This window comes from Drosophila yakuba, chromosome X (genome assembly GCF_016746365.2).
Source record: "Drosophila yakuba strain Tai18E2 chromosome X, Prin_Dyak_Tai18E2_2.1, whole genome shotgun sequence".
In the NCBI taxonomy this organism is placed as follows: Eukaryota; Metazoa; Arthropoda; class Insecta; order Diptera; family Drosophilidae; genus Drosophila; species Drosophila yakuba.
This window is the reverse complement of record NC_052526.2, coordinates 4,882,457-4,895,536: the sequence shown is the minus strand read 5'-3', so window position 1 is coordinate 4,895,536 and position 13,080 is coordinate 4,882,457. Positions and strand designations below refer to the sequence as shown.

General features: G+C 40.4%; 1 protein-coding gene and 1 long non-coding RNA gene across 5 annotated transcripts in view; one reads left to right on the top strand and one right to left on the bottom strand.

Moving 5' to 3' along the window:
- The first annotated feature begins 256 nt into the window (after positions 1-256).
- The window catches only part of LOC6524300 (serine/threonine-protein kinase tousled-like 1), a 59,956-nt gene continuing 47,132 nt past the window's right edge, over positions 257-13,080 (top strand). Inside the window, exons 1-2 of one of the 2 annotated variants that reach the window (XM_015190113.3) lie at positions 257-561; positions 1,578-1,849. In XM_015190113.3, coding sequence (XP_015045599.1) covers positions 1,778-1,849 — 72 coding nt within the window. In that variant the 5' untranslated portion in view covers positions 257-561; positions 1,578-1,777. Of the gene's footprint in view, positions 590-1,577; positions 1,850-13,080 lie in introns of both variants that reach the window. The other variant, XM_039377501.2, reaches the window with a different exon arrangement.
- On the bottom strand, positions 1,783-11,895 carry LOC122319694. 3 transcript variants are annotated; one of them, XR_006245290.1, is made up of 2 exons: positions 9,064-11,895; positions 1,783-2,187 (listed from the first exon to the last, which is right to left on the bottom strand). It is a non-coding gene; the product is annotated as an uncharacterized LOC122319694 (long non-coding RNA). The 3 variants fall into 3 exon arrangements; XR_006245288.1 differs by lacking the exon at positions 9,064-11,895 and adding an exon at positions 2,846-3,595; XR_006245289.1 differs by lacking the exon at positions 9,064-11,895 and adding an exon at positions 3,293-3,595.

The following is a 13,080-nucleotide window of genomic DNA, read 5'->3' as shown; positions in this document are numbered from 1 at the left end:
TAGAGATGAACATAGCGAGGTGGGTGTGTTCGCTAAGGCTGGTTGGTGTGCTGGCTACGCTGGTGTGTGTACTTGGTGAGTGGGGCAAGTCCCTAGTAGCTATGGTTTGTGTACTCGCTGAGTAACAGGTGACTGCCAAACCGCTACTTTAACAGTCACAATGGTGCATGTTAAGCGCACTCATCGTTCCGCCAGATGGCTTCTTTGCGCACACGATTTGGTATTTTTTTAATACCTACTTACAGTATATTTTTAGGCCATTTCTGCGTGTGTGCGTTCGTGTGAATATTGTGAATATTTTTTTACTGTGAAAATAGACAAAAATCGGCTGTGAAAAACCGAAGTAAACACATTTGGGTATCATGGCGATGGGCCCTTAACCTTAACCCATCAGTGCCGTGCCGACAGTGCCACGCCACAAACCCATACCCCAAAAGAAACAAAAGCGAAAAAAAAACAGAACAACAAAAAGCATTGCAAAGTTGCAGCCTCTGAAAGTTTAAAACAATCCCCGATCCGATCGGAAGCGGAAGATATATGCTCGCTACACCAAATGGCATGGTAAACACCTCTCGTTCACCCCAAAAATGTAAAGTCGATAGCGGAAAAGCCGTAGAAATCGCACAATTCCTTAAATTGCAAACTTAACCTCGCAGCGTTGTGTGCAAAAACGGGGGGAAAAAGAAGGAACAAAAAAAGAAGGCAGCGCAAAGCAAAGCAAACGAAAAGCGAAGCGAGTGCGAGCGGGATAGCGAGTCGAGTGAAAAGAGTCTCGTATTGTTGTTATTGTGTAGTGGCTTTTATTTTATCTCAGCCGGCGATTTAATTCTCTCGCACTCACACAACCGCACGGGAATAAAAGTAATTTCAAATAAATACACTCGCAAAAACGAATTGGCACCGGTAGCAAATCCAAAAAACATATGTGTGTGTGTGTGTATGTGCTTAGGGGCAGTTGGAGGCGTGGCGCATATATATGTATGTGTAAATGCGTATATGGCAATTAGTAGATCTAGTTGGGCCGTTCATCTTGCTCCTTTTCGCTATCGGCCTCGCTCTTTGGTCTGCATTTTCTTGCCGAGTGTGCAAGGAAAATAAAAAAAAACCTCACTCCAATTGGAGATTCGATTTGCCGATCTCTAAAGCGCAGGCAACGCAACAACAAAGCGCAAAGCGGCAAGAAGAAGCGGAAAAGAGGAAGATTCGGACTAAAACCTATTGGGATTTCATCTCGGAACATTAACCCTTAGGCGGGCTAAAGTATTCTTTAAATTCTATTGATAGATTGTACAACAAATACGTATTTCATGTAAAACGACGCCAAGTTTTCAAGTTATACATGAGCTTATTAATAAAACTTTAACATAGCAAAAAATAACACACAAGTATTTCACTGAAACACAATTGATAATATATATTTGGTAATTTTTTGTTTGGCGCTATAAGCGCAACAAAAACGTTGATAAGATGAAATGCCTGCTGATAGGGGACCTTATATAAGTCACAAAGTGCGTGCTAAAAATATACATATGGCAAAAAAGCGATTTTAAATTCATTAAATTCATTAATTTTTTCAGATGAATTTGCCACTTTATTGCCATGGCTCTGACAAATCTTGTCGCATTCATTGCCGACATTTGCAATCGATCATTAAATCATTATCAAAATGTTGAATAAATAAACCAACCAACGACCACAAAAAATCTCAGAAAAACTCTTTTATCTGAATCGAAAACAAGAAAACAAAATTCCTATCGAAGGTAATAATCACATAGTAATGGATCAATTTCAAACTTCACTGAATCCACGGAAACAGGAGCTTCTGGAGGCTCGATTTATTGGAGTGAGGGTAAGTGCGAAAGATTACTTATATTTAATAAGCAACAACAAAAAGTTATATTGTATATTATGCCGAGGCTATGTTGCTTCTTTCCATTTTGATTCACCATTATCAAGTTGCCCCCATTTTCTCGCTGTGTATGACGTCGCATAGATCGCCGCGATTGGCTGTCAATGGGATGGCCCCTGGAGCCATCGAAGGGTTAATGGTAAACGGTTATTGCACTTTGGAACTTTTCTTGTTTCGTCGAGATGCACATGCAGATGCAGTTGTTGTTGCAGATGCTTTTCCGAAGTTTTTGCCCCTTAATGTTTTCTTTTTTGCACTTCTTCCTTGGCTTTGTGTCGCTTTGAAGCGTAAGAGGTATGAAAATGTAGAAAAAAAAGGGAAAATAAATTAGCATCGGCGGATGGGAGAAGAGAGAACAAGAAAAATGGAGAAATTGGGAGGAAAATGGGCACAATTGTTGGGATAAAAGATGAGGCTGTGTGTGTGTTTCTGAGTGTGGGAATGTAAGTGGGGAGAGATGGGGGAATGGTACCCAACCACCCAACCCTTGTTGTTCAACACCACACCCCTATATTCCGCCCACTTCTGAGCTGCTCTTCAATGGGAAACCACACCAAAACAAATCGTGCAGGCAGTTTGCTTGAAAATTGAAAGAAACTTTATTATCATGACTTAAGGGGTTTTTTAATTCAGCAACTACAACATTGAATCTATTTGTAGATTCCATTTGATTCATTATGTTTGTGTTACTCCACTTTTTGGGCAGTGTAGGTCTTAATCGCAGTACTACCACAGACGCACACATGGCCAACACCTTGTCGTTGTTGTTGTCAACATTTCGTCACACACACACACACACACATACAAGCACAAGGCAATACATAAATGCACGGCACTCGCAGTACATAGGAGCACATAAGGATGGGGACCACAGACACACACATAGGCATATTCGCACCACCCACCTCACGGAATGCCTCTACACCCCCCACTTACCTCCCCCTTGCCACCCATACAGCGCTCCTCTTTTTGCTCTATTTGGTTTTTTCGGGCACTGCTGCTTCTCTTTTATTTTGTATTTTGCCACGTCCCTGCTCTTTATGTTTGAGTGTAATCGAATGAAAGTGCAAATGAAAGAACAGCTGATAAGCCCAATGTTTCAGCGGCAGAAGAATCTGTGAAGAAAGCCCGACAACAGTGGGAAATGGTAAAGACCCCGTTTAAATATAAGGTTTTAAGGAAAATGTATAATGTAATCAAGTCGAATGTTTGCTAACTTCAGATTTGCTATCAGGCAAATCTGGTGTTAAGATGTATAAATCATTTCTATTTTGCTGACCGCGAAATACTTTTCAAATATCGGCACTAATTAAGATATCGATAACAGCGGGAAAACAGAAAGCGAAAATAACAGCATGCAGTGCACTTCCGCATGTTACTAACATTGCCACTGACGTTTCGCCGGCTGTCTCTCTCGCTCTGTCTTTTTTGCCATTCTTTTAGCTTTGCTCTTCCTCGCGCTCTCTCGCCCTCTCTTTCCCTCTCTCTTTTAATGTGGTCGTAGGTCGGGCGCTGTTCGCTCTGCCGACGCTGACGTCGCGGTTCCTCCTGTTTTTTACTTTCAAGGAAAGTCTAAAAAAGCAGATTATAAAAAAAAAATGTATTTTTTATTTAAATTAGTTTAATGCAATTTAAATTTTTAACGTCACTTTAATATAACGATTAAAATATATATGTAAATATTATTAAACAAAAATTAAAATTTGTTTCAAGTATTAACGATCTTAAAATACAAAATCACGCATTCTTAAGTAAACAATTTTTTTTTAACAAGAAAATCGTTCAATAAACATTCAAAGGTTTCACTGTCTTTAGTTCTATACAATATTGAGCCATAGCATTAATGTTTTGAACACAGCTGTAAGTAAATTTTGATCAAGGATTGTTTTGAAAGGAGAAATGCCAAAAATAAAGTTTTGTTTACATTTTCTTAGTAGCGCGGAAACAACAATATTGAAAAATAAAAGTTGCTTAGAAAAAAAGGTCAGAAAAGAGAAGTAAGGATTTTTCCAAGGAAATCTGAAAAAGGGCAATAAAAACAACAGCTTTTCGGGCAGCATTCGCGAAACCCAGCTGCCGCAGTCGACGCCAGCAGCGGCTGCGGCAGAGGCAGCGACTGAGGAAGACGAAGCTGCGTTTTTGGCGACGTTCACCGGCAGTTGTAAGCGGTTCGTTCTCGTTGTCGTTTATCGCAGTTGTCCTGTTTGTCTTTTCCGAGTTTTCGCCTTCTAAACAACAACAACACCAACAGCAGCAGCAAAATAAGGAAAATCAGCAGAAGAAAAATAGTAAGAAGCACACAGAGAAAGCAGAGCAAAGACTGAGGGAAGTCGGCTAAGCAGAAGGAGTTGCAATAGAAAATCCCGTAAAAGCTAGCCACAAAACTGACTGGGACGTAAAAGCGAAGAATAGGCGGAAAAGTGAGTTTCCATCGGCGGACTTTCCACACATTTCCACGCCTCAATGGAGTTTCTGTTTTAGCCGCTGTTATCGATATCGTTATCGCATCACCGCTTGTTGTTGTCATCGGCGAGACTAAGAGAGTGAGAGAACAAGAGAAGCGAAGAAAGCTAACGGAAAAGAGAGAAAGGCCATTGCAGAAAATGCAATTTCTCTTCTGATTTTTTTTAACAATTTTTTTTTCCGTGCAGTGCTTGATAGTGCAAATTTCTTTAGAACAAGTATACAACAAAAAACAAGGAAAATTTGAAATATGAAAACAAATCCGTGAAAAGTGTGTGCCACTAAAACAAAATTACTTCAAAAGAAATTAATTGATTCGTTGAAATCAGAAATTCAGTAAACAAACATACCGGTTGAAGGAATAAAGATAATACAAAGTAAACAATGACTAAAATAAAATACAAATTGTTAGATCTCCACATAAAAAGTGTATAAAGCAAAGATCACAAGTTTGTGTTAAATAAATACATTAAAATAGGGAATCCTAGAAAAGCTGCAATCTCAAAATTAAAAGCAAAAAGCACAAACAAAACGACAGAAAGAAACAGAAAGAGGCAGCGAGAAAAAGAAGAGAAACATCAGAGATGCCTGTGGTAAAACAGCGGAAAATGAGCCGCTTTAAGGTTAGTCCATAAAATCAAAAGGGAGTCGTGATTGGAAGGAATGTATCAATAATACCGTATTAAAAAATAATTTATACTAAGCAATAACGTATCCCCTTCTTTATATACCTTTATATTTTTTTTTTTTTTTGGCTGAATAGACCATTTTTATCGAAAACTGGACAAAATCTTGATGCCTGAGTGGCACAACTAGAAAACCTTATTTCTCTTTTGTCTAGCTCTTCCTCTTCTCCGGCTACTTCATATTCGGCCACTTAATTCTTGGCCATACCAATGAAAAAAATCTAATACACCACAGAAAACACAAACAAGGAAAAAATTCGTAGTAAGGTGAAAAAAATTCGCAAGTTCAATGAACTTGCCATGAAAATTTACGCTGCCAGCTCACGACGACAGAAGATATGGTCAAAGAAGGGGGGCGAGCAAGGAAGAGAGGAGGATAAAGAAGCGAACAAAAAGAAGTTGGAAGAAAAAAAAGGCAAAACTAGTCATGCGTCGCTGCTGCTGCTGCATAGATTTTGCGAGTGCCGACCTGACCTAAAATGCAAAAGTACTTTTTTCTTTCGTTGAGCTGTTAAAACGACACGTCTCTCCAAAAATGACTGTTACTTAACAGAAGATAAGAGGAAGTAGAAAAAAATAAAGGGTAAAGAAAAGCTGGTGGACCGAGTTTAAGTATGTCCGGAAAATCATCACTGTTGTAAGAAATGAAAATAAATTCTAACAGTTTTGGGCATAATCTGGGTCAAGTTAAAGAATTTAAATTAAGAAATTAAATAAAACTTCTTAAACTATGTTTAAATATTTATATTTAAATGTATTTTTATTTTTAATTTTTTCACTCAACTTTAAGTTGATCCAGAATAATTTCCGAAATTCTAAAATATATTACATAATTATTTAACTTAACTTTGCCGTCATTTTAGTAGAATATTAATATACAAGAAATGATTCGTTTAGACTGAAATTTGCTTTACGAGCTTTGGGGCGTTGGAAAAGTGTGTGGTAATATGTATCCTAGAAGAGGGTTGGGGGTTTCGGGAGATTTTTAGGCTTTTGATGTCCACAAAAGGCGACGACAACTGCGGCTCACTGGCGCCCCCTGGAGGACAATACCATATATGTATGTTCCTTCTCTTTACATATATGTATGTACCTTTTTCGTTTTATTTTACTTATTTCTCGCTTTTTCTTGTGCTGATATAAAGGAGATAAGAGAGAGGGGTGTTGGGGATGGGCGCATTTTATAGAGAGGATTTTGGATCGGTTCGGTTTTTCAGGGGGTTCGCATTCGTAGGTGCCGCCATCTGTCGGGAGGGGATTTTTTTTTATGAGTTGACATCACAACGGATATGGAATTTTTCAATATTTACGGTGGCTGGCACTGCTTTTGTTGTTGCTGCTGCTGTTGTTGTTAATGTATGCAGCTCACACATACACTGGGAGAAACATTTTTGGTAGGGGTTGGGTGGTGCGCAAAAGCACCCTCCCCTCGCAAAGCCCCTGTTTTTCCCTACGCCCCTTGAGAGTCTCCTCTTCGTGCTTATGTAAGAATTTTCAGCATGTTTCGTTTTTATATACTTCGAGTGGGCGTCAGTTGAGCGAGGAGGGTGAAAATGGGGCAGGGCTGCCCACGCATAACACCCTTAGCCTTATTTTTCCTATTTTTTTCTGCCATTTTCAGCAGCCGCACACCCATCTCTGTTATCCCTTCTGTTTGCTATTGTTTTTGGTTTGTTTTCCTTTTTGGTTATATATTTGTAATTTATTTAACTTTTACATCCTCATCATCGTCGGGAAAAGCAGCTTTGCCCAGCTATGCGAATTTGAGGTGCTGCCAAAAAAATGCAAAGTCTTAACGCATCAAGAACTGGTGCCCTTTGGAGGTGCTTTATCAGTATTACGCATTCGCCGTGTGTGGCGACAGCAAAGCACGTAAAAGTAAATATATTTAATGGGGGGAGTGGAGCAGGGGGGATCGGTGAAGGGTTGAGAACAGGGTTGAGGCTTATACATATATATTAATAATAGTATGCAACTGTTGCACATGAGGCGGATGCGCAATGATTGCACTGTAATACTTAGGAAATATTAGGTATACGTTGTGGGTTTAAGTAAATTCAAGAGCCACGCTTAGTAGAGAATATATATTGCCTTGGCTTTCGAGTGCCTTAGGTAATTAAACTTTCGATTGTTATATGCTGTGAGTTTTTATTCGCACCTCATCAAAAGGTTAAGTGCGTAAGCCGAATTGCCGTGTGATTTGTGATAGCTTTAGCAAAACATATTCGACTTTTTAATTTAGTTAATTTGCATATTTCGTTTTGCCGATGGGAGAGGGGGAGGGCGAAAGGCATTTGCGATCAGACTAGGAGCTGCCTGCAATAACTTGTGCTATGTATATACATATGTATATAATTTCAATGTACTTGAATGTGGGAGAGGTGTTGCCATATAGACCAGGAACTAATATAATATGCGTTAAGTATATGCCGCTCAACGCACACACACATACACTCGCACATTCGCAGTGCCATAATTCAAGCGTGCGTGTGTATGTATGTAAGTGTGGCTTTTGTATAATGAGAATCGTTGGCCATCGCATTATACATATTTATATAATTGCATTTTGTTTGCTTATAAAGGATGTACCCACAAAGATGTGTGCACATACATACACAAGCACACTCGCTCAAAAGCACACATTTATAATAAGCCGAGGGTGGTTTTACAACTTCTGCTTCTTTAGGTAATTTTCATTGTAAAATAGAAAAAGCTAACTCTAGTTAGCCGGCGCGCCCAAATGGGCTGAATTAATAGAAAAGAAGGACACAAAGGGGCTCCAAGTTTTCCCCGTATGCCTTAATAAGTAAAAATTATTATAAAAAAAAAAAAACAAAAAAAAAAGGTAATTTAAAATTTTACAAACTGTTTACGGCTTTAAGGCTAAAATGCACAGCACAAGGAGTGTTTTGGGAACTTTATAAACTACCCTCGACGCCTGTCACCCGTTCTGTATGTACAACTCTGTGGTCTCCTCAGTGTTTGTCCAACATTTGCCAGTCATAAAACCCCCCAACGACACAGATGCATGCAACATATATAAGCCATATACACAGCACGGAGATTACGATTTTCGCTTGGATTTGGCAATTGAAAATTAGCGGATTAGGGCTGATGCCTCAGCGAGGTTTCACTGTGATGCTGTGCGGGGGTTTTTTCATTGCGGTTTTTGGGGGGTATTTATTTTAAATGGTTATCACTGTAATGCTGAAATATTACTGGAGAACTACACATGTACACGATGCTCTTCCACTAAAGGATGTATACGACAATTTGATGGTTTTGAAAACGGTCTGTTGACTTTGTACCAATGAAGCTTAATAACTCACTCAATGTTATTCGTCCTTTGCATTAACACTACAGTAGGATCGAAACTTTTTTACGTTTAACAAGTATTATTGGCTAGCTTAGGAAAGTACCCCTGAAGACTTTCGTTCCAGTGTTTTTATCAGTGCTTTGGCCTCTGTGTCAACTCACGCGCTCATCTCCGAGTGTCCTGCTACTGCTACTACTCCTGCTCCTGCTCCCTGTGTATGTGTGGGTGGCTCTGTGTGTGGGTGGCCCTGTGGCTGGGTGGCTTAGTGTACTGCCTCCGTGGCTCGCTGGCTGCATGGCAACGCAGCTCGACGCATTTCAGCCGGATGCCTTCAGTGGCAACCAGTTAGTTTTGAGAGCACGGAGAACTTAGAATGGAATGGGATGGTATGGGATGGGTTGGATAGATGGATGGATGGTTGGATGGCTAAATGTTGTGGGCGGGACTAATAGGTGCGGGGTCCGAAACCATCGAAACATTTCCCAGGCACAGGCTAGGCAGGCTACAGGCTATTCCATTTCCCCGGCACTTTGCACATAGTTATAAGCCCCGCATCCGCCTGATCTCGGCCCCCTTTGTGGCGCGGCTACAGATGCAGATATACAGATACAGATACAGACAGCTCTCGGCTTCAGATGCGGATGTGGATGCAGATATACGGATAGCAGGATGCATATACATACACATACATATGTATCTGGTGCTGGCGATGGCGACGGCATTCGTTTCTGGTACATAGAGCACATCTATGCCTCCACTGTGTGTGTCCGCCATGTATCGGCAGCTCAGCTCCTTGTTAGTTTTCCCTCAATCGCATTTCCTTCTTTCACTTTTCCGCGCTTTCCCTGATTTGGCAGTCTCCTTTTCGGAGCATACTTATTCGGTTGCATTCTTAAAGAATCGAATAGGTTAAATACTTTTAAGAAAGCTTAAATCACCAAATAAAATATATCTATTTCAAACACAGGAGCAACAGCTGTAAAGACTTACTCCGTTGTACTAATAATTACCAAATACCAACGATCCTCTCTCCATTCATGGTGATTAAAAAAATGTAACAATTTTTTGAAGTCATGTCCCTTATATATTTTACTCACTTCGTTTTCATTAAGTTTTTGCGAGTGTGCTGCAAGTTTGGACTTGCGATAGCAGTTTTTGTGTATAATATATGTTTGTATACCATCTGCTTTTGATGTTTTAAAACTTTTTGCTACTCCCTCTCACTACTTTTCGTTTGTGTTTCTCTCTTTTATTTGCTTTGTGTGCAAAGCAAATTAAAAATTCAATTTTGTTGTGAAACTTTTGCACTTTCCAATGTAACTGCCCGTCTCCTTACCTTTAGGGAATACCGAAGGACCCGCCTCTATTATCCTTGCCCTTTTCCCTTATCGCCCCCTTTTTTGCAAAATATTCTGATGTTGCGTGCATTTATGCAATATATTAAATAATTGAGGGAATGAGTATGGCAATTCATAACCCTTGCACATTTTCGTGGTCTTTAAAACCCTTTTCCATATTCTCCACCCCTCTTTCTCTGTCTCCACCTTTCTTTTTCCGTGTGCTTTGCGCCTTTTTCGTGTTCTTTGCTGTTTTCATTTTGCCTACATATATGCGAGTGTGTGCGCCACGCCTGAAACATTTTGCCTTGCAAAAAGTTCACTAGTTCCTTTTTGGCGGTGGGTGGCACCCTAGGTGCGCTCCCTGTTTATTTCGGGAGCTTTTTAGGCAGCAGTTCCAACTCCTGAACTGGCAATGGAACGTAAATAGTGAAATTCTTTCATCTTCGATCTGTGGAAACAGTAGGATTATAAACAGATCGCTTTAGAATAGGTCCAAAAATCACTAGCAATTTTACCAAAAACATTACAAAGAGCAGCAGTGAGCAACAACAAGAAACAGCAGCAACAGAACAACAACAACAACACCTCTAATTGCGCACTTTGCGTTGCGATTCTCGGCATTTGCAATGGGCTGATGTTTCTGATGTTGCTGCGGCTGAGACGACGACAACATCGCTGGTTGCTGTTTGCTGGTTGCCGGTTGCTAGTCGCTAGTTGTTGTTGCCTAGGTTCACATTCTCATTACAGTTCATTCACCCAAAAGATACGGCTTTATGTATCTATTAGTTATGTATGTGCCTCACAGCCTTCAGTGCAGTTCAGTTAAGTTTTGTTGTTGCTGCTGTCGATGGGGCAAGCTGCAGCAGAAAACAGCAACAGCAATAGCAACTTAGCAATAGCAACACAGCAATAGCAACAGCAAAAGCAACAGCGACCATATCAGCAGCCTCCGCCTGCAGTTTCAGCCAAGTTTTGATTTGTGTTATGTTGTAGATACACACGTACAAGCACACATATGCGCGAGCCGTAGGCAGCAGCCGCAAATGCAGATACAGATACATTCCTCTTGACCATCTGTCGTCGTCGTCGTCATCTGTATCACCTCTGCCCCTCAGTTAGCCTCGCCCCCACCCCTCCCCAAGTCGAAGTTTCGCATTGTTGGTCATCTCACAAAAAAAAAAAAAAAAGAAACAACCGATTCACGATCTTGGTCTTCAACTCGTGGATACTTTTTGAGTCATTTGAAATGCCTGAAAACAATTATAAAATATCTTCAAAGAAATATCTCTTGAGAGTAAAGTAAAAACGTATTATAAGTTTGTTAGGTCCGGTTTCCATTAACCGTTTAAATAAATTTATTTAATACAATAATTGAAATCAATATTGCAAATAAATGTATATTTTTCTTTTATTTTGCAGGTGAGTTTCGCAATTCCACAACTTTTTAAACCAATTTGTTTTTAACAAATTTATAAATGTAAGTTAAACTTTAGTTTTTTGTTGAGAAAAATCGCGTATTCTTATCCTCCAGTTTACCTACTTTATCACCCATTCTCTCCATACTTGTCCTGCTAGTATTTACATATCTGTATTCCCCAAAAAATTTTCGCGAATATTCCGAATTCTGATTGTTGTTTTTGTCGTTCCATTTGGGTTCTTTTTCCCTTTTGTTATATTTCGGTGAAAATACAAGAGGAACTGATGGAAAGAGAGCTCTGTTTTCACCACCCTCTGTATTTTTCCACCTTCTCACTTTCCGTGGCGGGCTTAGTTTTCCAATGTGCAACATGCAGCATCTGTGGCAGAAAGAGACGAGGCGCAAGAGAGAGAGAGAGAGAGAGAGAAAGCTAGAGCGATGGAGGTGGAAAGTGGAGACTGCCATTTCCAGTGTGTATTTAGCAAAATGTTTTGCTGCTGTTGTAGTTTAGTTTTCCCACTTCCAGGCAGCAGGCAACTGCTGCAACTGCAACAGCAACAGGAACAACAGCGATAGCAACCTGCAACACCAACAATCTGCAACCCGCAACAACAAAAGGGGCTCCAAATTCAACACAGAGCTTTTCGAACAGCCTCAGAGCCTCGGTTTTGTGTCTATTACATACAGAGAAAAGCCATACCCTCCCCAACCCCCCGCCCCCCTCACCAACCCCTCGGTAACCTTCTCGCACTGAATTTTCCCACTCGCCACCCACCCCGAACCGAAAAACCCCTTTGGAATTTTCCAAAGCCCCCGTCCTCCCTTTTTGTTAGCCAAATGCAACCAAACAACCATGATGACGAGCTGACGGTTGCAATGCCTCGCCCTAGAAAATCACCTTCCACCCCCCACTCTTGATTTGGACCCCCCCACCACCACCCACTGCTCACCACCCAGGGGCACTTTGATTTGTGTACCCCCTTTAACACCCTCCCCCAACCATCCCTGGGAGTTTAGTTTAGTTTTTGGGTATACATAAATCAAAACCTCCTTGCAGTCTATATGCGATTTTAAAATATTTGGTTTTCGTTAGAAAAGGCAAAGTGAAGTGCCTTTAAAAGAAATTTAACTGAGGAGTTAATAAGTTGAACTTTTGAAATACAAATGGTTTTAAGATGCCTCTATTGCCTCTTTAATTGACAAGTTTGCCTCTTTAATTGTGCAATTTAACTGTCTTACCGACTGCATTGGCCCTCAATCAAACTTCATTAGCCATAGCCATAGCCATAGCCATAGCCCTGATGCCTCATGGCCAATGATCAGCTCCACCCTAGGCTCAATCTTAACCCTTTTAAGCTGGTCTTCCCTTGGGTGAACATTGGGAATTACTCACGTATCTTGGCCAAAGGGGAATCACATAATCACTCGATTCCCAGCCAACACACGTTGATGTTGGGCAACTCCTCAAAATTCCTTCTGGTCAAAACCTTTTGTTCTAGACCCCGATGTGCGAGGGAGATGGCCAAGCAGAAAAAGACAGAGTTGGCAGCACTCGTACACATCGAGAGTTTGGCTAATAAGTGAAGTATCCCTAATCGTTGATGGCAGAGGGGGCGTGGCACACTGTAGCATCCTAATTGCACTAACCCAAATCATAACTCTTCGTCGTGGCATTTAACAACTGCGTTCGCAGTATTAGCAATCATCATGTTCTTACACATAATTCGTTCCCTAAATCATCCGGACAAAATCAAGTAATAATTTATAAATAAAAAAAGTATTAGTGCAGAATTATCGTTCCCTTCGACTTACAATGGAATGTCAAAATTAGTTTAGCCTATATAGATCTGAAAAGCTTGTTTATTGCTCAATTGCTTAATGACCCACGCTAAATGTTTAGAGGTAATCCGTATATCGTAGTATCGATGTTTTGGTTAGGCCATCGATGA